This window comes from Ctenopharyngodon idella, chromosome 12, assembly GCF_019924925.1.
Source record: "Ctenopharyngodon idella isolate HZGC_01 chromosome 12, HZGC01, whole genome shotgun sequence".
Lineage (NCBI taxonomy): Eukaryota > Metazoa > Chordata > Actinopteri > Cypriniformes > Xenocyprididae > Ctenopharyngodon > Ctenopharyngodon idella.
Window position 1 is genome coordinate 29,723,623 of NC_067231.1, and position 25,012 is coordinate 29,748,634.

The 25,012-nt window shown below is 36.6% G+C and overlaps 2 protein-coding genes across 4 annotated transcripts in view; both read right to left on the minus strand.

Annotated features, from left to right (window-relative positions):
- Positions 1-858, minus strand: part of LOC127523782 (bone morphogenetic protein receptor type-1A-like) — a 40,259-nt gene extending 39,401 nt beyond the window's left edge. Inside the window, exon 1 of the mRNA XM_051914861.1 lies at positions 592-858. The gene's annotated coding sequence lies outside the window, so the exon portion shown is untranslated. The remainder of the gene's footprint in view (positions 1-591) is intronic.
- Positions 859-1,453: 595 nt separating this feature from the next.
- LOC127524094 (LIM domain-binding protein 3-like) lies at positions 1,454-24,199 on the minus strand. Of its 3 annotated transcripts, XM_051915454.1 has the most exons (10): positions 24,030-24,190; positions 23,674-23,893; positions 15,051-15,202; positions 12,205-12,280; positions 9,504-9,526; positions 8,678-8,878; positions 6,449-6,478; positions 5,687-5,853; positions 5,466-5,502; positions 1,454-2,069 (listed from the first exon to the last, which is right to left on the minus strand). In XM_051915454.1, the coding sequence occupies exons 2-10, from the start codon at positions 23,767-23,769 to the stop codon at positions 1,973-1,975; spliced, it is 879 nt and encodes a 292-aa protein (XP_051771414.1). In that variant the 5' UTR covers positions 23,770-23,893; positions 24,030-24,190; the 3' UTR covers positions 1,454-1,972. The 3 variants fall into 3 exon arrangements, with proteins under 3 accessions (XP_051771414.1, XP_051771413.1, XP_051771412.1); XM_051915453.1 differs by lacking the exons at positions 6,449-6,478; positions 8,678-8,878; positions 9,504-9,526 and adding an exon at positions 11,371-11,672 and having other exon boundaries at positions 24,143-24,199; XM_051915452.1 differs by lacking the exons at positions 6,449-6,478; positions 8,678-8,878; positions 9,504-9,526 and adding an exon at positions 11,371-11,672.
- Positions 24,200-25,012: the final 813 nt, after the last annotated feature.

Here is a 25,012-nt window from a genome sequence, read left to right on the forward strand (position 1 = left end):
TTGTTGTAGTCATTTAGTTAGGATTGTGTTAAGAAGAAATTAAGCCACAGTTCTGGCAAAAATGGGTTATTGGACACTTTAACATAAAAATAATCTTTATGTATCGTTAATGCAAAGACAACATAGCTCTCTAATAAAGGACAAAGACTTTTTAATTCAACTACTGACAAAGGCCAATCCGAGCTACACAGCAAGCAGGTAGTAGTCGTGATTTAACACGATGCATGTTGGGACTTGACAACAAAACCCAAACACAGATGTTATCAAAGCAACATCAAACAAAAATGCTAGAAACAATATGGAGCACCGTAGACAGAAATTAGTAATGTACGCTTGCTTTATGAGAACATGGTTGTTGTAGAAAAAGATTATATACAAAAGGGCTGGAATAGGAAAATAGTAGATATGGGTGAAAAGAAGCATTTACAAACACTGTATATAAGAAATCCCTTTGTCAAACATTGTATTATTTGCCTTGCTCGTTTAAAGCGTCCATTTTTTGCAGAACGAAACCATGACAAGAGAAACAAACTTTCCCCCTCCACAACCGGAAAGAAAATCATCACGCAAATATCCGGAATCCCCACTTACCTATTTGATGAAGGCGCTAAAACAACTCAAAATCCTTCCAAATTAGGACTTATGACTCGTGACGAAGGTCTACTTCAAAACGTGAATTATAGAGACTTTCTGTGGTGAGATTTTCTCCTGCTTTAGTGGACGTTTTTCTCCGGTTTCTTTCGTTCTTTCCTCTGTAGTAGTGCCTCTGTGTGAGGGAACATTCCACTCGTGAGCGTAACGCGATGAGCCCTGATTCAATCCTCCAATCACAGCAGCGCGCTGCTTTAGTCCCCCAATCACAGCAGCGCGGCTGAGCGCGAGCGTTCCACTCGCAGACCCGCGCGGTGAAAAACAAGCTGAATATACGCGCATCCAGGGAGAGGATGGATGAATGGGAGGGGGTCGCCCAAAAATGAGAGCCGCGGATGCCATCTGGTGTCAACATGAGGAAGAATTATAGTAGCAGTTTAACTTTTATGTTTATAATAATGAAGGCTACCCTACTTTTACTAATATAAAAAGCGGACATCTATTTTATGTGTATTACTTACATAATACCGCTTTTTATATTAGTAAAAGTACACATAAACGTAAGGGAGAAGTATGAACTTATACACAGACAGAGAAGGTAAGCGTGAACTACTTGTCACTCTGAATTATAGTACCATCTGCAGGTCAGTATTGGTGTTGCAGAAACTGACTGGGTGAATATTGCAGACGCTCCATTTGGTATGAATTTATATAAACAACGAGCATTAAAATAAAGTTTTATAATTCAAAATTTTCTTTGTGTGGAAATGTATTACTGTTTACCTTACAAAGAACTTAGTACACCCAAAAGAGTCAATCCAATAACCAGAAGGCTTTGTAAATAAACAAGTCACACTGACACTTTTGTTTATTTGGTTAAAAGTAATAATGTTTTATTCACATTAACAATAGTACATTTGGTTTGTATTTCAATATGTGCTGTGGTGTGGATTATTGCAGTGGATGTGGTACATAATCTTATAATTTCTCTCAGGGTTAGCTTTTTTTTTTTTACATCAGCAATTCATTCAGGCAATTCATTATTCAGCAATAATTTAGGATAAACAGGAGAAGAAGAGAGAAGAAAAAAGAGAAAAGATAAACAAAAGAGAAGAAAAAGAGAAACATAAAATGAAAAAGAAAATGACAACTAAGCACTATGCACTATGTTTCAGTGACTGAAAGTTACATGAAACAAACAGACATATGAACATCAAACACAGGAGCTTTGTGTGTTCACTTACAGGCTAGTTTATAACTCTAACTCACATTCCAGTCACTAAACTACTTCTCTCTGCCTATTGCACCCTCATTTTACATCGTCTTCTGGATTCTTTGTTGATTGTTGCCTCAACTTCTGTCCAGCAACATTAGGAGGCATTTACCCCTGGATGTTAAGGATCTGTGCAGATAGGCCGTGGTGCCAGTTTTTCAGTTTGGCAAATCGTGGGCCTTTTACCTCTGATTCAAATTTCTCCCTGTAAAAAAAACAAAACAAAAACAAAAACAAAAACGCATAAATGATTTTAATTAATCACAAGATCTTTATATGCTCCAACCATACAAATTGTGTCAGTGCCCTTGTGAAAAAGAAGTGTGCTTAATTGTATTGAATCAAACTTTTCAACTTTAAATATACCAAGATGACGCACTCATATTACTATGTATATGGCAGAAAATGCCCCGCCTTCTAAATAAAAGAGCCAATCTCCAATTGGTTAAGTCATCAGGTGTGTTCGACTTGAAGCGGCGCTGCGCAGACCAATCGTTTTATGACACCCAAGTACCGCAAGAGCGATTAGAGAGCAGCTGGCTCTGTATGCTTTTGAATTGCTCTTGCAGTACTTTGATGTCATACAAGATGAACAGCTGCCATTAGAAGCTCCAGTTGCCATAGTCAGTTTCCTGAGACGCACGCTTAGGACTGCACATGCTCATTGGCTGGTCCAGCTTGAAATATAACACAGTTTGAGCATAAGAAACAACATTATGGAACAGTTCATATCAGATTTTGTTGTTGATTTAAAATATGTTATTTAAATAACATATTTTAAATAACCTCCTCTAATCCCTCTCTATTGTAGCTTATGATACTCTGAGCATTACCTAAGACTTGTATTGTGAGCACTTTTTGTGTCTATTTGCCTCGCCATGACGACTCGCTTGTTGTATTCCTCACTTGTAAGTCGCTTTGGATAAAAGCGTCTGCCAAATGAGTAAATTTAAATGTAAATGTAAATGTAAATGTAAATATGGCAAACAGTTCTTGAGATTTTAGGATTTCCCTATTCAAATAGATAGGAATTGGTCTTGGATGCCCAAAATTGCTGCCTGGAGGCATTGCAAATATGACCACCGGGTGAACAGACTTTCCTAGAAAGGGACTTTGATTGAATGTGCACTTTCAGTTTACTTCAAATATTAAAAGTATATTTTTAAAGCACAGTATTTGCAGTCAATATATTATTAATTTAAAAAAGGCCACTTAAGGGTGCTTAAAGAGAGTACACTTTCCTGACTATGTTTCTTAGCATGAAAAGGGCACTTTTTTTTTTTTTACTTTAAAATACATTTTAAATCATTATGTTTTAATCTTTTGTCGTGCTTTGTACACTTATTTTGATGTGTTGGCAAACATACACATGTAAAGTACTTGATTATAATTTTAACTAATGTGTTATTCAATAATCCATTTAAAGTTAATTTAAATTTTAAATGTGCTAAACTGAAATCTCATCATTACAAATATGTAAATACAAATATATTTTAATACATACAAACTTCGGTTACAGTTTATTTTGTCAGTATTACAGTGTAGTTATACATTCAGATACTGAGTAATAATAATTAACTACATGTACTTACTATAAGTTTAGGGTTAGGATGAGGGTTTGGTTTGGGGTTAATTGCATGTAATTATGCATAATTCCTAGTTATTACTAACATGTGTAACAATGACACTGTAAAATAAAGTGTTACCCAAATTTCAATAGAAACTAAATTAAAGTATATTTTAGTTGCCATGAATTCTTGTCAGTATTTGGCAGTGCACTTTTCAACAGAAAGACAATAGAAATAATTATGAAATTACATATAAAATTGTACTTAAGTCCTACTTAAGTGGGTCAAAAAGCACTTTTAAGGTAATCTAATTGCATCTACACTGTGTTCCAAATTATTATGCAAGTAGCATACCTGTAGGATTTCAGTACAATAAACATTCAGATTAAGTGTTCAGATAAGTGTTTGTTTGTTTTATTTATTTATTTTTTTGTTCTGTTATCTTTTTAGATAACTGGTATCGATCTCAAACAGGTTTGCTCAATAGTTTATCAGGTCTTCTTTGGTAAATGGAAACCCTACTTAAAGAGGTTGTTCCACATTATTAAGCAAGTAACAGTTCTCATGCAATGTGGTGAGGAAAGATCTTTTTGAAATGAAAAGCATGAAATGGTGCAATGTCTTGCAAAAGGCATGAAAACTTACTTTGTGAAAACTGAATAGACATTATCAAATGTCAAAAGATTTGTGAGTGATTTAGAGCACAGAAGAACTCGGTCAGAAAAGGCTTATTAAGAAAAGTTTCTGTCAAACAAATTAATTGTAAGGACATCTATAAAAAAGTATCATGTATTCATGTATTTCTACACCCACAGTAAACTTTTCTCTTTGCGAGCTTTGGTTATAGGTGGCTAAAATGCATCTTTACACACAACTGCCAGCCTGCATGGAGAGGTTCTTGAGGCTCCAGAGACACCAGCAGCTTCAAGTATCTGTTTGCTTCTGAACAGTATAGCTGTCCTTTTAATACAATTAATTTGTTTGACAGAAATGTTCCTTAATAATCCTTTATCTGACCGGGTTTTTCTGCGCTCTAAATCGCTCACAAATCTTTTGATAATTTGATCATCTCTATTCAGTTTTCACAATATATTAGTTGTTTTCATGCCTTTTGCAAGACATTTCATGCTTTTCATCTTCAGAAAGATCTTTCTTCCTCCCCATATTGCATGAGAACTGTGACTTGCTTAATAATGTGGAATAATCTCTTTAAAGGCATAGTTCAGCCAAAAATGAAAATGATGTCATTAATTACTCACCCTCAAGACGTTTCAAACCCGTAAGACTTTCGTTCATATTCGGAACACAAATGAAGATCTTTTTAATAGAATCTGAGAGCTTTCTGTCCCTCCATTGACAGCCTATGCAACTACCACTTTCAAGCCACAGAAAGGTAGTAAAGACATCATTAAAGTAATCCAATCTCAAACGCGCATTTACAAGAACACCACGACGCATGCATGTTGTGTTGACGCGAGAGCAGACGTTGTTGCGTGAATGCAAATTGGGGATTAATATTTTGAAAATAAAGTGGTAAATTATGTTTTTTTGCGCAAACAAAGCATTCGCTTCGCTTCATAAAACTGAGCTTAAACCACTGGAGTTAAATGGATTACTTTAATTATGTCTTTACTACCTTTCTGGGTCTTAAAAATGGTAGTTGCATAGGCTGTCAATGGAGGGACAGAAAGCTCTCAGATTTTATTAAAAAGGTCTTAATTTGTGTTCCGAAGATGAACAAAAGTCTTATGGGTTTGGAACAGCATGAGGGTGAGTAATTAATCAGAATTTTCATTTTTGGGTGAACTATCCCTTTAAGTATGTTTTCCATTTACCTAAGAAGACCTGGCAAACTACTAAACAAACCTGTCTGAGACTGATACCAGTTTATTGTTCTAAAATCATACTGATATGTCACTTGCATAACAATTTGAAACACATTTTTTTATATATATAAATTTAAACTATAATATATTTTCAATTAATTGTAAATAAGGGTGAAGACTGCAAAAATTGAGACAAAGTTGATTTACCTTGATTTTCTAAGAGCCTCTTCATCTGGATCTTGCACTGTGACGTAAAAAATAAAAATAGAGTTACCCTTTACAGGCCCTTTACAAGTTTTCAAAATAAAGTGCAAACTGATTTATATCACACAAACACTAGCAGTCATCTTATGTCAGTGCATCTAAAGCATGTCAGCCCTTTCAGTTCAAACCAATTTCCAGTCCACATTAAGAAAGTCTGTACTCACAATACTCCGTTCCTGTGATATGAGCCAGGATGCGGAAGGACTTGGACTGCAGGTTGGCAGCGCGACGGGCCCATTCAGACATCTCCGGCTCCTTATCATCAGGTTTGATTACGGCCTGGTACACTGGAGAAGCACTGTCCACAAGAGGGTCTTTAATAGGAAGTGAGCTACTCCCAAACAGAGAGAAAAGGGGAAAAAAAAACAAGATCAGTCATTCATCTGTGTTCTCTGAATATGTGTATGTCAAATAATTACAAATGATTACATAATTGCATTTCCAATAATCATAATAAAGGACAGTATTTGCTGAATTGATATATGAATTAATAAAGAAACTTTTTTGTATTACGCTTCTTGTGAAGATGTGCATTATTTTAATTACAGTTCTATCTTAGTGAGAGATCTGTGATGGAGGAAGTGACTGAAGAATGAGTTAGGATAAACTGTATGCAGAGTTCCCATATTAGGAGAAGGTAAAGATGTTAGACATTTTAAGATGTAGTAATTCTCCCCTGGCAGATATACTCAGAACATTGCTTTTAGGTTTTGTCTTCATTCGTTTTTTAATACAAGGTTATTTATTTTTCTTTATTGCACTCCATTTACTTTACTTACATATTCACAACAGTGTAACATGGTAATTGAAAAATAACCAAAAAAGTCCACTTCAGTGTTTATGCAATCAGCCTTTAACAGAGAATATAACATGTGAGATGAGTCAATGCAGCTGTGACGGATCTAAACAGACTGTTGGCTACTTACGCCAAGGGAGATCCAGCGGAGTCATCACCACTGTCAATCACATGATGAACCAGGATGGGAGGGAGCAAGACAGTGCCGTGTCACATGGAGGGAAGGGAAAGGCGAAGGGGGTGAGGCGAGGATGAGTGATGAGGTATGGTTGGGTAGTTGTGGATGGAGTGACATAATTACAAGCAGAAGAGGAAGGAAAAGCACAGATGAGGTTGATACACATGACCTTGTGGAAGCCTGAAATCAGCCCAGACTAGATGACCAACAATGAGCTCCTACTGTTATAAACACTGCAAACTGGAGCAAGTTTTATAGATGCTAATCAAAAACAGTACACTGAAAATATAAAGATGCGAAATGAGGGGAAATACATTTACTTTTCCTAACATCTCATAACAAATTTCAAGAATTTGCCTTATTTTAATAGAGTGCTTCAGGGATGACATGTTTTGTAGGCCAAAACCTACAAACGAATTAGCATTTTAGAACTTCCTGAATCAATGGGGTTTTTAAATGGGTTTTTGGTTAAATGCCAGAAATAGGTTTGTGGTGAACACAAGTTCAAGATATTTTCACATTTTGTTCTATGACATAAAATACATAAGTAATACCCTCTTGTGATTTTTTTCAAAGCTTTTACTTTTCTTGAAAAAGTATAATTGCTAAAAATTGCCTAAATGGGCTTTTCACACTTGAAATAGGCCTATTCACCCTGGGTCATTCTAAACCCCGGGTAAACGGAATCCTAGGTTATCTTTATTTACGTTTTGACTGCTCATAATATAGCCTACCCGGGGTTAACAGTTAATCCTGGGTATTCATAAACTGCCATTTCACATTGCACATTTCTAAACCCTGGGTTAAAGTCCTTATTTGAATATTCGCGGTGTCAGTGTTACTGACTGGACAAATGCAACACGTGACCTGTTTACGTAAAGGCTTCTAGCATGGCGCATCCTCATATTACACATTGTTGACTGCAATAATCTCAAGTTTTTCTGAGTGAACTTTTCAAACTATAAAGGTAAGAATGAAACGGTCTCTTCTTCACTCCAATCGTTGCGTTTTCCATCGCCGTTTGACATTTTTCCTATCATATGCAGAAACGACTGTTTATATACATCGTGTTTCCGTGTCTGCCCAAAGCGTGTGAATATAAGGCACGCGATTGGTTGTCGGTTGCTGCTAAGCATCTAGTTGTAACATTCTAACACTGAATCGTTTCACACTGTATAAGTTTGGCACCGCAATGCGGGGGTTAACACCGCAAAAGCTGCTCCAGAGCAGGGTTTCATAACCCTGGGTAAAATGTAGTGCTAACCCTGCATCTAAATTACAAGTGTGAAACGCTCCTTTACCCGGGGTTAAAAGTCTTGTTTAGAATGACGATAACCTGGGGTAACAGGTAAACTCATCTACTCACTAGTCCGCTTTCACAGCCTCATTTTGTTTAGAATTTCGCTCTTGCAAACTATTCTAACTCAACCTTTCAGACTGAAAGATTTGTCAGTAGCATAATGGTGGTGATGTTTAAGTCATGTGACCATAGTGTAGGTCACAGAGCTTATGTTTGGCAATATTCCAAAAGCCAATGAAAAGATCTGAGTTGTTGTTGTTGAGGGAAATAGGGTGGTACTAACTAAAAAAAATGATGGCCTACAAAAATATGTAATCACTGTAGCCCTCTATGGAGGCCTCCTTAGTTCTTGCTTGTGCCCTAAATTGCTACATACAGTGGCCCTTAAAAGTATTTAGACGCTCAAATAGTCCACTCAAAAATTGCCATCTTCTGTTATTCTTTGACAGAAGAGAATAACAAAGAGTGGGCTGTTAAACTGTGGGAACCGAAACATAAATAAATCGCTCAGAGATGCGTTTCTAAAAAAGCATTGTGCACTTAAAACCACCAATTTTTTTTTTTTTTTTTTTAGTTGTGTGAACCACTTTTTAATGATAGTCTACTTCTTTTTCCTGATTTTCAAGTTGTCATTCAATTTCATTGTATTGAAAAGTGTGTTCATGAGAGTTAGCAAATAATGACAGAATTTCCATTTTAAGTGAACTATTCCTTTTAAAAGTATCATTGCATTAAATATCGAAATATAATAGTGTTTCTAATGCAATGACATTCATGTAGTGTGGCTTAATGTTCATTTTGGGGCCACTGTATCACTTTCTTACCTCAGCTTTCACCTAAGCATCAGTGTAGTAAAGTACTGGACAGGGCCAGAGACGTACCTCATCTCGTTTCCTCTGGCTTGGGCCTGACCAGCAATGGCATCCATAATAGCATCCTGAGAGTACATGCTAATAGGAGTGTTGTATTGGGCATGAATGATAGTAGCCTTCCCACCAGGACCCTTCACCTCAATAGGCTTGTGAGTGGACAAAGCAGAGTCCTTCAGTGCAATGGGGTTGAAGCTGGGAACATATTCTTGGCTGTAAGAGTTCAGGTGAGGGAGTGTCCGGGGTGCGATAGTGTAGAGGAGAGTGGGTGATGGCGAGGAGCCAGAAATATGAGGGAAAACAGAGAGATAGAGGCCATTTGACAGTGAGAACAATGTATGCTTGACTTACCTTACTTAATAGGCTACATCTGTATTATTAAACAGCACTGAGTTTTACAATACTACAGTTTGCTACTTAGTTTGAATTGTTTACACCAGCTGTTAGTTTCTTGTTTTACATTCTAATAAAATCCCATGTCTGAAAATACAATGTCCTGTATAATAAATGCATCTGGGCTTTCAATCTTAAATGTAAAAGACATGGCATGCAATAGTTCCACTTATTATACTTAAAATAAATCATGCAAAGATGCATTGACCAATACAACTATAACCAAAACCAACTATAGATTTATCCAGTTTAAATACTTCACTCAAAAGCATTTAACATTTCATCATGTCTGAAATGTCAAATTGTTCAAAATAGCTTTTGAACATTCAGGAGTTGAAAATGTAAGCATGCAAACCACAACCACAGTACTACATGTGGCCATGCTTCAGAGCACACAGATTCACACGCAACTCTGGAGATTTTGTATTCAAAATCTGTTACTGACTTTGCAGCTGTGTTGGCAATGACCTGGGATGAAATAGAGGAATATGGACAAAAAAAAAGAAAGAAAGAAACACAAAAGAGGCAGTGTTAGCCTTGATTTGGCAGTGTGTTGAATGATAATAGATCCACGTACATGTAAATTAGCAGGGAAAACTCAACATTAACATAGAATGCAAACTGCTTCACTTTGCCTAAAGAACTTGCACCTTAAACCTGAATATATTTAAATATAGTGGTGATAGTTCACCTGTCATTGTATTTCACATTTTTCACCTTCATGTAATTTAAAACCTGTATGACTTTCTTCAGTGGAACACAAAAAAAGGTAAGGATTTTTTTCCCCATACAATGAAAGACTTTTATTGTACGGACAAAAACAGTTCTTCAACTTTCTTCAAAATATCTTCTTTTGTGTTCTGCAGAAGTAAAAAATTTTAATACAAGTTTGGAATGACCTGTGGGTAAGTAAATGATGACAGTCATTAAAAATGTACTCAGATTTCTTGTAATATATTTTGCCATGATGTAGCTGATGGTTATTACTGGTCACATTTCTCATAACAATGACATTCTGGATTGTTCCTAGAACAGATTGATTGACTGGAACAGGAGTTTGGCTGCAGTGGGACAAAAAGAGAACACTGGAGCTAAATAACACTCATCCTCTCATCAAAGACTATATACAGATAGACGGTGCACTCATATTACTATGAATGGGCGAAAGTGCAACACGCGATTGGTAAAGTCATTGCATCACTGCATCTGCCCTCACATATAAACATTGATCAGCGAACATAAACAGAAGCTCAACTAAACCTGAATGAAGCGCGAGAACAAACTGCGGAAGCTCAAACTTGCTGCGTAACTAGTGAGGCACATAACATTTTTAAAACTTAAACTAACGTTAACTAAAAAAATTCAAATAAAAGCTGTCAAAATTCTAATAATAAATACTGTAATAATATATAATACGAAAACAACACTGAACCAATCACAACTCAAAGATGTCTATTGCTAGTTGCATGACAACAAGAATCAAAGTTTACAGTGTAATGTACAGTATCAGACCACTCGTACATAGATTAATGAACTGTCAATGGACGCACATGCTCTGCTCAGCTGTGCATGTGATGTTGCCTAGCGGGAATTCTGTTCCTGTGAGCTGTAAATAGAGGATGTGTGATGGCATCATTTCGGTAGGACTTCATTTGGGATATACTGTTACAGGAGCTGTGACATTCTGAGCACGTTAATAGAGCCAACGAGCACACATTTGCACCCATGTTCAATTACGGTTCAACGCTTTGGGCCTGTGGGAATTTGCTCACATGTTTTTCGACAGAGAAGATTTAGGAGATTTATGAAGCTAATAAATGATGCCAACATATTAAAAAAGGTGAAAGCTCCATCTTTAATGTGTTGGCATAATTTATAAGCCAACTTCAAGCTTGGCAGTCCTCCTCTAATCATAAGAGATGTAGCTCTGACACGACTAAAATAACCATAGTATGTTGTCATATGGAAACAGCTAACTTTCATAGATACAGATCAGACTCGGCCAGGCCCTGCTCATGTTGCAGGCAGGGGGGTCAGGTGAGCCTGACGGACCACTGGTCCCCCTGCTGCCAAGCACATTCCCGACTGATCCGCTGCATGTAAGAGCAGAATGTGCAGAGGTAAGGACGGAATGTTCTGAGTACTCTTTGCCACAGTTTTGTTAAAAGTACTGCAGGGATACAGGTGAGGCTAGCCAATGTTTCTGTGACCCGTTAGTGAAAAGTGAGCACTAGCAACTAGTTTGTTAAAGCAGATTTGGTGGAATTGCTCATGAAGATACAGATTTGTGGGTTAGCTATTATGTTACCTACCCCAACAATGGCAGGCCATTTAGACTGTCTTGTTGCATGACCATTTCCCTTAAAGTTTCTGCTGAATACAGGCCTATGGGAGAATTATACTGTCCCCTCTGGTTTGGGGTATTTTTTGCCCCTTGGCCGAATGACAAATTAGAAGGGACAGGGCTTTTAGCAGGAGAATGAATTACATTCTCTTGAGGTTGCTTCTCAGTGTTTGGAATAAGAGACTTTTTGGAAGGTTTTTTGGCCAAGAGGATGCCATATTTTTTGACAGGTTTCTCATCATCTTCTCCTTCCTCAGTGTCCATGGTTTCCTTAGTATAAAATAAACCATTAGATCAGACTAACAAATGAACCATTAGCCCAAAATGGCAAGGCATAGAAAAAAGAGATGGTTAGGAAAGAGGCAAATGAGGCACGAAGAAGCACACAAAAACATCAAACAAACTTCATCTAGCAACAATAATGCAAATGAAAATTGGACCAGTGGGAAACTTATGATGATTTCATACAATGTGCTTATTCTTGCTTGACCAACAAATGCCTGTAGAGGGAGTTAAGTGTCAGCTTTACAGAGAATGTTTGCTTTCATAATCCCTCCTCTATTTTCTCCTCTCTATGATAAACTCCCATTACTGATTAAGAGGATTACAAAGAAATGGCTTGCCTATAACCAAAAACAATCATTGAGTTTCCTTCAAAATTTCTGTCCCCTCCAATAAAAAAGGTCAGTATGTTGGAGTCATATTTTACACCACACTGATACACCTATCAGACATAAACCAATCCGTTGAACATGCATACTCGGGATAGAGAACATTTCAAACAGACAGAACTTGATTTTACCTTCTGGTGAGGGATAACTGGCATGGGTGAGTCCATTCTTGGAGTAGCTGTGGGTACAGGAGCGGGACGTCTCGACCTGGGAACCGTACAGAATTCAAAAGCAAAGGTCAATAATGCAAAACATCAAGCTTTCATTGTTATTTTACTTATAGTGATACTTATAGTGAGTAAGAACTATATTTAAGATGCTTTTAGCAAATAAATAAAAATCACAACCTAAACACCAATATATTATTATACTCCTATACAGTAAAAGCAGTTATGTCTCTTAACTAAATTTGGGGTCAGTAAGATGAAAAAAGTGACAATAAAGACATTTACATTGTTACACAATTTCAAAAAAATTTGTCTGGTATTAGGGAGCACAACTGTTTCAACATTGATAATAAAAAAAATGTTTCTTGAGTACTAAATCAGCATATTAGAATGATTTCTAAAGGATCATGTGACGCTGAAGACTGGAGTAACAATGCTAAAAATTCAACTTTGGAATAAATTACATTTTAAAATACATTAAAAGTTCATTTAAATGGTAATAGTATTTGACAATATTATTGCATTTACTTTATTTTTTTTATCAAATAAATGCAGCCTTGGTGAGCATAAGAGACTTCTTTCAAAAACATAAAAAAATTTTACAGACCCCAAACTTTTGAATGGTAGTGTATTGGGCAAAAATGTAAAAGGAAAGAACAACACTTAAAGGTTTAGTTCACCCAAAAATGAAATTTCTGTCATTAATTACCCTCATGTCGTTCCAAACCCGTAAGACTTTCATTCATCTTCAGAAAACAAATTAATATAGTTTTGATGAAATCTGAGAGTTTTTTTTTTATCTCCCATAGAAAGCAACAAAATTACCACATTCAAGGTCAAGAAAAGTAGTAAAGACATCGTTAAAATAGTCCATGTGACTACAGTGGTTTAACCTTAATGTTATGAAGTGACGAGAATAATTTTTGTGCCCCAAAACAAAATAACTACTTTATTCAACAATTTCTTCTCTACCCTGTCAGTCTCCTATGCTGAAGACACATTGCAGCGCTTCCGTGCTCTACATCCGAATGCCGACTCCTCCGTCAGCATCACGCGCATACGTTGCGGTGCTCACGTCAACAGCGTTGACCAATCCTAAGCTGGAGTTCGGATGTAAACACAGAAGCGCTGAACTGCGTTCACTGCGTACGAGTCTGACAGGGTAGAGAAGAAATTGTTGAATAAAGTAGTTATTTTTATTTTGTTTTTGCACACAAAAAAGTATTCTCATCGCTTCATAACATTAAGGTTGAACCACTGTAGTCACGTTGACTATTTTTACGATGTCTTTACTACTTCTCTGGACCTTGAATGTGGTAATTTCGTTGCTTTCTATGGGAGATAAAAAAAACTCTCATATTTCATCAAAAATATCTTAATCTGTGTTCCGAAGATGAACGAAGGTCTTGCACGTTTGGAACGTTTTGACATGAGGGTGAGTACTTAATGACACAAATTTCATTTTTGGGTGAACTAACCCTTTATTTGCTCATGAATTTAAACTGTAAAGTATGTGCTACTGCAGCACATCACTTCACAAATACTGTCTCGCAAAGACACAACCACAACAGTTCCAGTTTTGTAGAGTGGCCGATAAATCAATACAAAAAATGCTTAAACCAATGAAAGTACTACGGTTGGGGTCTTGAAAATAAAAATCCTTAGACAATAAGGAGTGCTCATTGAGTGACCTCCCAGTAAGTGCTCTTGTAAAACAGGAGCAGCACTGCTGTATAGGCAGTAACACTGGGGGGCTTTTCACAAGTCACCAGGCATAAGAAATTTCTTGGAATCCATCATCAAGTGAAATTCAAGGGAAATACACCCTGCACCAGCTCATTCCTCCTAAGATGCTTTTGCTCGGAGAGTAACAAGGAAAGATTGTGCAAAATTACATAAATCTGTCAATGATAAATCTGTTATATCTACCCAATCAAATAAAATGGAGATTATTTATTTATCAAATAACATACAATAATACTAATATCTGCATGCATATGAAAGCAACTTCCACTCTCCTCCAACTAATAAATGTGTATACTGTCAATAAATAAGGAGAATCAAGTTCACTCACGACTGAAAGACGGAGACAGAGGAGGAATAGCTTCTAAAAGTGAACACCAGAGCCAGCATTAAGAAATGTCACAGGGAAGCCGAGGTATCTTTGTGAGTAACATTTCCTCCCTTTGCTGTAGTGCAGGCGGCCACATGAAAGGACTTAATCTTCTTTCGGATAGAGGCTTTGGGGTGTCCGTACTAAATTAATAAACTATATTAAAAAGGTGGAAAGTCTTCCAAATGTAATTTCCCCTACCTCCTAAACATCAATGCCTTTAATTTATGCATGCTGGCAACCTGAAGGACTACATAAGATCTAGGTGATTTATCACAGGCACATTTTTTAATTCTGTTGTCCTGTCTGTATATTTGTATGCTAACCATCACTCGTAGTTTGTGTCAGCTCAACCGCTTATATCCCTCATGGATGAGCTGATTAATTGCAGAGAACTTTTATTGCTTGCCAGAGTTGACTGCTGCCAAAGTAAATGAGATGCATCGTTGATGCCCTCTAAGAAAACCCATTCACCAACAAACATAATGGGAAATCGTCAGATGGAAAGACTAAAGGCCAATCAGAATCCATTCTGCTTTAAAGAGCTCAAGCATTTGAAGCGGCAGATGACAAAGCTGCAGCTCAGAATGTTATTGTGCGTCTGCGTGGAGGCCTTAAGAGGTAGTTTAGTGGAAATAAGTGTGAAGAAAAAATAAAAAGGAGGTGGTCGTCTGAACACATCATTATTGAGGCTTACCTCTGCATAGTGAGGACGAGTTTGGTGGTGGCTGCCTTTATCTTGTTTTGGGCATCCAGATGGGTCATGCCTTCAGTGCTAACCCCATCTATTGCTGTAATGATGTCACCCTGATTGAGGTTTCCGCTTGCTGCCTTGCTGCCTGGTGTGATCTGTGGACAGACACCAGACATTAATTAAATAATTACCAATGATGCCACAGATTGAATTTTATATACACACAAAAAAATCCAGTATAAAATCCTCATGGCTATAGAAACAGTTTATTTTTTATTTACAATTACTATCAAATTCATTTTTTACACATTATGCTTGCTACAGTACACACATGTGCATGGTACACCAGTCACATTTAATTAATAATTTGTCACTGTCAAGGAAAGCAGCTGATTCTGAGCAGATGAGTTGAGTACATGCCGACACAAACAATGTTCTCCTGTTACAATAAATTCTTAAACTTGAGGCCTTGAAAATGAAAACCCTTAAAGAATGAGAAGGAATGCTCATTGAGTAACTCCTCAGTAAGAGCTCTTGTAAAACAACAGCAGCACATTTCACATTCAATCACTGAAACGGAAATTCATTTTTGCCAAAAGCACATGATCTATGACGTCTGAAGATTTGTTCACCTCAAAACCACATGACTGTTTCAGTATTTTGGTTAAAAAGAAGCAAATTCCAGCACTTTAATACATTATAATGTTTTATCATAGATTTTATATGAGCTCATATGACCTTATGAAATATGCCTATGAAATACAGCTATAGGCATAGTTAAAATTTATTTAATTTGTGTCGGTTTAAAAAAATAAAATAAAGTAAAATAATCAATTTGACAATGTCTATTATTTTTCAAAATAAAATAAAATAAAAAGATTCAGTTGCAGATTCAAAAGTGAAACCAGCAAGTGTAACAGAACACAGCACAGTATATTGTTATGATCGTTTTGATACAGGTGATACACGCTAGTGATATGCACTAAATAATTATATATAAAGCATTTCTGACTGGATATCAAATATGAATTTCAACTTACACCCTGTCTACATTGAATGCGGATAGACGTTCGATTTCTGATGTGCCTCATGATATAAACTAGTTTAAAGCAGCGCTGACATTCTCAACAACACTGATGCGGAAAACAGGAGAAACATTGAGCCACAACAATATAGTTATAAGGTTTTCAATCCACCACAAGTCACCTACATTTACCATGATTTACTGTAGTAACATTAACAGAAACCATAGGATTGTGGCATATCATTAATGTAGATATTAAATGCATTAAATGAGTAATGGAATATAATTGCAGTATTCTTTTGCTCTCTTTTGCTGTTTTGTGCATTTGTATTATACAATGTGTTTAGGCTACTGTTTTCATAACAAATACCATAGAAACAATATAGATACTTTTTTTTTCTTTTTCTTTTTCTTTTTTTTTTTTTTTTTTTTTTACCATGGTAGAGGTGCAATGCTTGATCTTACCTGTGGTTAACATGATCCAAATATTTAAATGTTATAGTTTTACAGAAGCTACTGTGTTTGTTAATGAACATAAATTTACATCTGCATCCCAATTCAAACTACTGCTACTGTCATTAAACTCAAGCTACTGACAAATGTGCATTTATAAGATACACAAATCATGTATTATTAATTTGCGAAATGTTCACGTGTTTGGAAAGTGTTTGGAAACCACAACTTAACTGTCTGGTTTCTACAACTTTTACTCAGGAGCGAAAACTTGCCTTTAAACTTGGAAAAAATTTAGATTTGAAATTTATTGTGATAATTTTCGATATTGACTGATATGAAAAAATTGTGGTCATTGGTGTCTGAACGAATCGCTATTTTTGAATGAATCGGTTGAATGAATGATTCAATTACTTACTCATAATGTTTAGTTCCTGAAAAAAAATCTGCATTTTGAATAAATCGGATGAATGAATGATTCAATGATATACTCATAATGTATTGTTCCTGAATGAATCATTATTTTGAATGAATCAGATTAATAAATGATTCAATGACTCACTCCTAAGGATCTTTAGGTGGCTGTCGTCACCTACTGGTGTAACAATGTAACCTGCAGCAAGACTCAGTACATATTAGCACTACTGGAATGCTGCTCGGCCAATCAAACTCAAGAACTGGGACTAACTGCTGTATAAAAAAGGACGAAGAACATTTAAAAAACAGTGCAGTGGAACATAAAACATGGACTGGTTTGACAAAGCTCAGAAACCAGGGGGAAGAATTCTGAAATCCCATCTTTGCAATAAGTCAGTGGCTATACTTTCAGGCAGCTCATTAAAATGTTAAAAATAAAGGTTGTTGTTGACGCCCCTGCCTCCCTCAATTTGACCCTGTATTCTGGGGCCCTGCCACCAACTCTTCTGTCCCACCTGCTGCCATTACTCAACGTGCACACATATACATTCTTCTGAGAGAGCTCTCCTTCATGTAATGTTCTGCTAGTAAATACCCAACTGCCAAGCTTATAACTTTTTCAAGTACGAGGACAAAACTTATAACTTCTGAAGGTGCATGAAGGGCACTTGATCATGTGATTTATCTGTAAATAACTTGAATCCATAATGAGAATTTTTTTAGGTGGACAGGAGTTAGAAAAAGTCAACATAATTTTGCTCTTAACTCCAAATCAGCAAGGAAATGAGAAATATTAGGCTACTATAGAATTTACATAATAAATTGGAAAATATTCACATTCATTTGGCTTTCACACAGTCGCTGCATTTTTATGCTTGCATTTAATCGCTTGTATTTAACTGACTTTACTGTTGAGACACATTTCTCCTTGGCTATTACGTCATTAAATCCCACTGCATGCATCACTGGTCAGGATACTACAAGCTACAGTAGATGAAAAAAAGCCATCATCATCCCCCTCCCTCTTTTTACATTTCACTTAAGCCAACAGACTGCTGCTTGACCAACACTTCAATCATGGAGCTGCTATAGATAAAAGAAAATATAATCATCCCCCTCCCTCTCTTCACATTTTACTTAAGCCAACGGACTGCTGCTTGACCGACACTTCAATCATGGAGCTGCATGGTGGATAACAATGTGATGCTAATTAAATAAGCACACACACAGAGGGGGCTGATTTGACAAAGAATCTGTTTCTGAGAGCCAGGAAAAGATGTTTTAGCATATCTCATGTTTTTTTTTTTTTTTTTTTAACAAATATTACTTTTTTATTAAAAATTTCTAAAATAATGCATATTCAGGTTTGAACAGTTTTTGAGTAACTATATTACATTGGAAAACAATTAATTTGGAGAATTTTCACTTCACTTGAGACATGGTTATGCAATCTAGTTTCTTTCCCCCGGTTTCACAGACAAGCCTTAAGCCTAGTCCCAGACTAAAATACATGTTTGAGCTGTCCTATCTGAAAGCAACTTGCATTGACATATCTTAAAATATGTCAGTGCCATTGTTTTGTCTCAAGATTCACACCAGTAATGTTCTTTTCTAAGGCACGTTTATAAAAGCTACTTAAATGTCCTAATTGAAGGCCTAATCTCTTAATTTAAGCCCTGTCTGTCAAATCAGGCCATTGTGTTTTAGTTTAGTTTTCCCTGTTCCTGTTTTGCCAGTGTTTTGTGTCGTTGATAGTTACCTTGGTTGCTGATTTGAGTTCCACACCTGTTCGCTGTTACGTTGATTACTCCCTGTGTATTTAAGCCCTTAGTTTCCTCTGTTCATTGTTCCGTGTCATCTTGGTATTATGTGATTGTTCTATTATGTTTCCCTTGTGATCTCTTGCGTGTTTCTCCTGTATTGCCGTGCTTTTACTACAGCAACCGGTCGTGACAGAGTAGTGAGAGTACTACTAAAACTTTTATTGAATTACTCTAAAAAACACTCTTCACTCATCTCATTTAAGTCTTCAAAGTACAAACTACCCTTTCATTAAAATATCTATTTTTTTCCACTTCAAATCATGATTTATGATCAACTTTTATTTATAAAATCTATTTAAATGTGAAATGTATTCATCCTTGTGAATAGATGTTTCTTCGGTCACTACAAGTTGTAATGCAAAAGCAATTATATGTATATTAATTATGTTATAATACTGTTGACAAACTTGAGTCAAATGACTACAAATGACTACTGCTGATTTAAATAAAAGTTTTAGGTAAAACGTTTAAGGAAAAGGTTTCTGTTTTACATGTGGTGTGTCCTAGAGGTTGCTTTGCACTGTCAATCAAAGTTACATTAGTAAGAACATTTTAATTTTTAATTAAACTTTTAATTGAGGGAGAGTATGGCATAGCCATACTTCAGCTTATTTCTCAGGACATTTTACACCCCTGGCCAATTGAAATGAGATGCACTGACAACAAGAATCACTGTTTACGCACAGGTTCATTTTGTCTGCATACCAGGCACAAAAGAAATACAAAAATACAGCTGTTCTTTTCATTTAAGCTGCTAAGCTGCCAATCTCACCACAACAGACAGTAAATCCAATGACCCGCTAAGATCCAAATTAAAACATTTGATATATTGTGACTGTTTATAAATATCTAGTCCAGATGGTGTTCCATGCATTGCAAGTTATAGATGAGAGCATCTGTTTTATCTCAGATTGTCGAATGATAGAAGTCTGCCAGATGAACTTGTTTAGTTATGAAATGGGGGCCTGTTGTTGTTGGCATTGTGATTTATGAGTCAGCCCTTGGTAAATGCCAGCTTTAATTGTCTTCTTCCATTTCCTGGACTGTTTTGGCTAATAGCAAAGGTTGGGTGATGATCTGGACTATCTGTGGTACCTGTGGGTATTTGCAAGGCTCTGAAGGCCGTTAACAGTATATACTTTTCAATTTTTGTTGCTAAGCTCCGGCACACATATATATGCATAATAGGGCCTGACTCTGTCCACCTTTATGTCAGAAAGGCCTTGACCTCAGCATAATGTAGCCTGACATCCTACAGCACTGAACAGTCAGGGTCAGAGACCTTGAAGAGCTAACAAAGCAGTTGCCAAATTGGAATTGAACAAACTTACTATGAATTCTATATGCTTGAAATCCACAGGAGACACAATGTGAGAATGAAAGGGCAACAGAATGAAGAAAAATAAGATTTGGGTACATCACTAAGGAGATAGTGTCTTAAGGATTCATCTGCAGTGAAATTACTTCATATAATATATCACAAATGACTCCTCAGACTGTCTTTGTCATGAAGTACTTCACAGAATATAATATTGGCACTTTGCAGAGCTGGACTTCCATATCATGCGCAACAATATAATGACGGAAATTATCTCTGAGAGGAAATTTAGTGCCAGTGTTTTCTGCTATCAGCAGTGCTGCTCCACAAAGCTGTCCGCCACTTACAAAAGCCACTGACAGAATCTCCCAATTTTAAAAGCATCATTATCAAGTTGACTTTGTATATGCTCTCATCAGAATTTACTAAAGCTATTGCTGTATTACTGCAATTGCGGTTCCTCATTTCCGCTCTTTGTGTTTTTTATGCAATAATTTGGTTCACAAAAAGATGAAAATATTTAAATGAAAATGTTATTATTATTTAATCAAATGAAAATGTTTCAAATTCAGACAAAAGTCAACTATATAATGAATGTATTTGAACTGTGTTCTCAGGAAAACCTTTGTCAGTAGATGTCAGTCAGGGCAGGTCGTCACATGTTTTAAATATTGTAATTTTATGCAATTTATTGTTTAGAATTTTTGATGTCTTTTCTATTTTTCTGTTGTCTGTGTAAGTCATAACTTTATTGTTTAACTTTAACTAAAAAAGCCAAAAATTACAAAATGGGGTTTGAACAATAAATCTACTATGAGAAATAATCAATGGTGTAATAAATGTGACAACCATCTCCAGTCTCCCATATACAGTATTTTGAATTGGAACTGTTCTTCTGAAGCTATCAGTTCCCTTTAAAACAATTCCAGTTGAAAATACTGTAAAATAAAGGGAACGGACAGCTTCAGGAGTTATGTTTCTTCCAGCGACTCTCTCCAAGCAATATTTAAATACACAATGACCTCATGTGTCTATTGTCTTTGTGCTCCACATTTATGGCCTTCACATGTATTTCTGCTGGTTTGACCTTTAGTGCTAAGCTAAAATCAGTGACCATAAGTCAGGCATTGCATCCACAGGCCAAAAGTGGTCGTCAGTGCTATCATTAGCTGCCACAGAGCTTTTTATATAGTGTTACAAAGGAGGAAAAGGTATGATAAATAGCTAAGAAACAGTAATGTAAGTTAATTATTTGTTATTATTTATTTAGCCTAAAATCCACAACCTCAAAATCAGCCCACACATAAACAAATACACACATATTAAAACCTCATATTGTACTGTCACTCGCTTAGCACGGTCTTCATATTGGCGTTGTCATTTTCCCATGTCTGTAACACTCAGGCCAGGATACCTTAATTAAAGTTGGATGATAGCTTGCATTAAAAACGAAAAGCGACAATTGAAGAATGTCTGTGATTTGATATTTCAAAAGGTTGCGTCTCAGGTCTAAATCCATTTGTCAACAGCTACTGTAAATTAGTCTCCCGTCCAGCATGAATTTTTTTCAAGTACGAGAACAAAATACAAGACTGCAATAATTTACTGAATCAAAGTATTAAATTAGATCATCCACTCCTTCATTGTCCTCAAATGTCACAACTTCATCACGTCTCTATATCACTTTACACATTGTCTAAAAAGACTACAGAAAATCAGCAAGTATTACAAAAGCAGTAAAAGCAATTACTGGGCTGCTTTGTGGAAGACAGCGGCTCTATCAGCCTTGGGACCAGGATTAAGATTCAATATAGATTGTCTACAGTGCTTTAGGATAGAGGCCGATTTCTTATTACAGTGTGTGAAGATTTGAAATTCATAAACTGTCAAATCTGGCGGTTACATGTGCATCAATCATATGATCCAAACACATATACCTTGCACATTTCAATTTACTGCCATATTCAGTGACAGCTGGGTCGGGAGAGACTATAATATCCAGATGTACGCCTGGATTGACACTGATTACAGTGTCATCCGACAATGCAGATTAGCAAAGTGGATATTTCAAACAAAGTTTTCTCAGTATGATGGTCCTGTCTGTAATTACTTGCACACAAGGGGCCAATGAGGAGTCGGACCAACCACATCCCTGACAAACAGAGGTAATGACTCTCCCCTTGTTGAAGTGAAAGCCAATTTAAATGTCAAGAAAGGTGTCAGCTATGAAACAAACAAACTAGGCTGAACCACCTGTGACTGATAACACAGCGGTAGCGATTTCTTGTCATAGGAGATAGAAAATCACCTCTGTTAGGACAATATAATCTCTCTAAACCTTTGGACAAGGCATGTCAACTTCACTGAATCCATACTCTAACACAATGAGGATTGTAGGTGCCATGGGATGAACACACTTGGTGAATAGACAGAAGACTGTACGTTCTGTGTTGTATTAACAATTCAACTCTCTAAGGGTTAAGAGGTGCTATTCTGTCAATACCACACCTTATTGATCTGTTTGAGAGGGTAAGACAATCCCTTTGCTCCTTTGTTTGTGCCATAAATTTCTACAATATCATTCATAATGTTCTTTTCATAGAAGTCATGTTGCAGAAAATGATAGATGGCAAACCACTTCCCATGAAGAAATGACTTCAAGGAAAACAGCGTTGTTGTTTTTTTTAAAAATCCCAAAGCTAAAAGGAGAAGAGCAACAAGAATTTGCATGTATTTCCATGAAACATGACGTCAATGACTGCTTAGCATAAATGACAGATGGTACAGAGAGACATCCAAAAGCAAATGACTTTTACACTTAAAAGGATAGTTTACCTGAACATGAAAATGATGTCATACTTTATTTACCCTCTTATCATTCCAAACCTGTATGACTTACTTTCGTCTTCAGAATATAAAAGCAGATATTTTGAACAACAGGTATCACCCATACAATGAAAGTCAGGTCCAAAACAACACAGACATTTTGCAAAATATCTTCTTTTGTGTTCCACAAAATAAAGAAAATCATACAGGTTTGGAATGATATGTGGATGAGTTAAAAAAAAAAAAAAAGGTCAACTATACTTAAATTACTTTTTCTTCTGGGGCAATATATGAGAAAAGTTAAAGTCTTTTTATAGATTGAATCGGTGAAACAAATAACCAGCATGTTAATTTTTTTACATTAGGCGAATTAGCATCAGCGGTTGTGTATGTGATACAACTAGAAAGTAGCATACATCCAGGCTTCTCGCCTTTCACTTTTAACCTCACATGCACAGATTCATTTTCTCAGGGCTTGCATTATCTATCGCTATTCATAGAGTTTTCCACTGTTAATACACCACAATACCTTGCTCAAGCCAAAGGGCCATAGCTGGTTAGAGAATGTCAGCTTTGGCTTGGACGATAACCAATACAACAACAGCTGCAACACGTTGTTACATAATGCTAAAATATATGCGATTTTCATTGTTTAGGAAGTCAAAATAATCTCTAATGTGAGCTTTTTGTTAATCAAAGCAGGAATTTGTTTAAATAGAGCATGATGGGTTTGTTTTTTTCTACAAGGCAGAGATGTTGTCTCACCCGGGAGATGGTCAGGGGCATGTTGAAGTCTTTGCCTCCCTGCAGCCTGAAGCCCCATGGTGCAGGTCCTGACAGGGTTACTGTGTAATTGCTCATTTCGAAGAGAGTTTAAAGTGAAAAGCTTCTTCTCGGATCAGTAAAGTCCTTTCTTTCCTTTCAGTTCTTCTCCCTATAGTCGGGATGACCAAACACCCGGGTACGGGCAGGCACCGAGGAGCCTCTGAAACACAACAACAACAGACAGGAAATGCAATAGAGTGAAATAAGCTGTATTACCTTATGCCCTCAGTCACTATACGACCATCACATAGGATGTGAGTTAACATCTGCACTATCAATACAACTCAAAAACATACCACAGAATGAATCAGACTTAAAAGAAAAAAACAAATAGTTCAATCCCACCCCTGTTTACACTGACAAAATAAGTAAAAAAAAGTCTTAAAAGCAGAAGGAGGAGAGTTCTTGCCTGCTCGGATGGCCTGGACAGACAGCCTAAGAATAGATCCCCTCTGCAGAAAGTGATAACACTCAAGCCCTCGGGCCCTTATATGGCATGTAAGGGGACACCCCCGGATGCCAAGCCCCCATGATTCACATGGCGAATATAGCCTCTTCTTAGGGTAACACATTTTTCCACTCTGCTCCTATGGGCGTCCACTCACAGGGCACCATGGATTGAGCTAGTGGGAAGCGACTAATAAACAACAAAGAACCATTAGTTGCTAAGTCTGACGTAATGTCACTTTAAAGCTGTTTCAGGGTGTAAATCCAAATAGATGGCTTTAAGATTTGTTTGATGTGGTGGGACTGATTCAACAAGGGCCTCGTCACTTCTTTCTAATTTGCTGCGTTTTACAAATCCTGTGTAAACCAAGGAGTTTCATCAAAGCCGCTTTAAGGCTAGCCTTCAAGGTTAGCAAAAAAAAAAGGTAACAGTGGTACACAGACAAGCAGACCAGAGACTGTTTTTTGAATGGATGTCAATGGAGGAGAGACTTCACTATGCTGAATAAACTACTTATCATTTAATGAATTGACAGCTTATCAGCTAATCTTCAACATGTTTGCTATTAAACATTAATTTTGGATTTAATTCTCATTCATTTCTATGGTATCTGTCAACAGTGATTGACTGTCACAGAAATTCAATGATGTCAAGTCTGTAATGTGATTGGTTATCAAGGCACACATGATCCAAATTGACCTTTATGCTTTCTCCAATGGAAGAGCCGCAGACATTGGTATCTCTCAATAATAAGACCATCTCTGCTTTCATAATACCTGGCGTAAGCTATCCATTAGCATTCGTATTCAACTCAATTCAATTGCTCAGCTG

Excerpts from the sequence above, each read along its gene's own strand:
- LOC127524094 (XM_051915453.1), bottom strand. The coding sequence starts at position 23,769 with ATGAGCAATTACACAGTAACCCTGTCAGGACCTGCACCATGGGGCTTC. Across the intron at positions 15,203-23,673 it reads TGCCCCTGACCATCTCCCGG|ATCACACCAGGCAGCAAGGC; the intron begins GTGAGACAACAT and ends GTCTGTCCACAG. Across the intron at positions 12,281-15,050 it reads CTCGTCCTCACTATGCAGAG|GTCGAGACGTCCCGCTCCTG; the intron begins GTAAGCCTCAAT and ends TACGGTTCCCAG.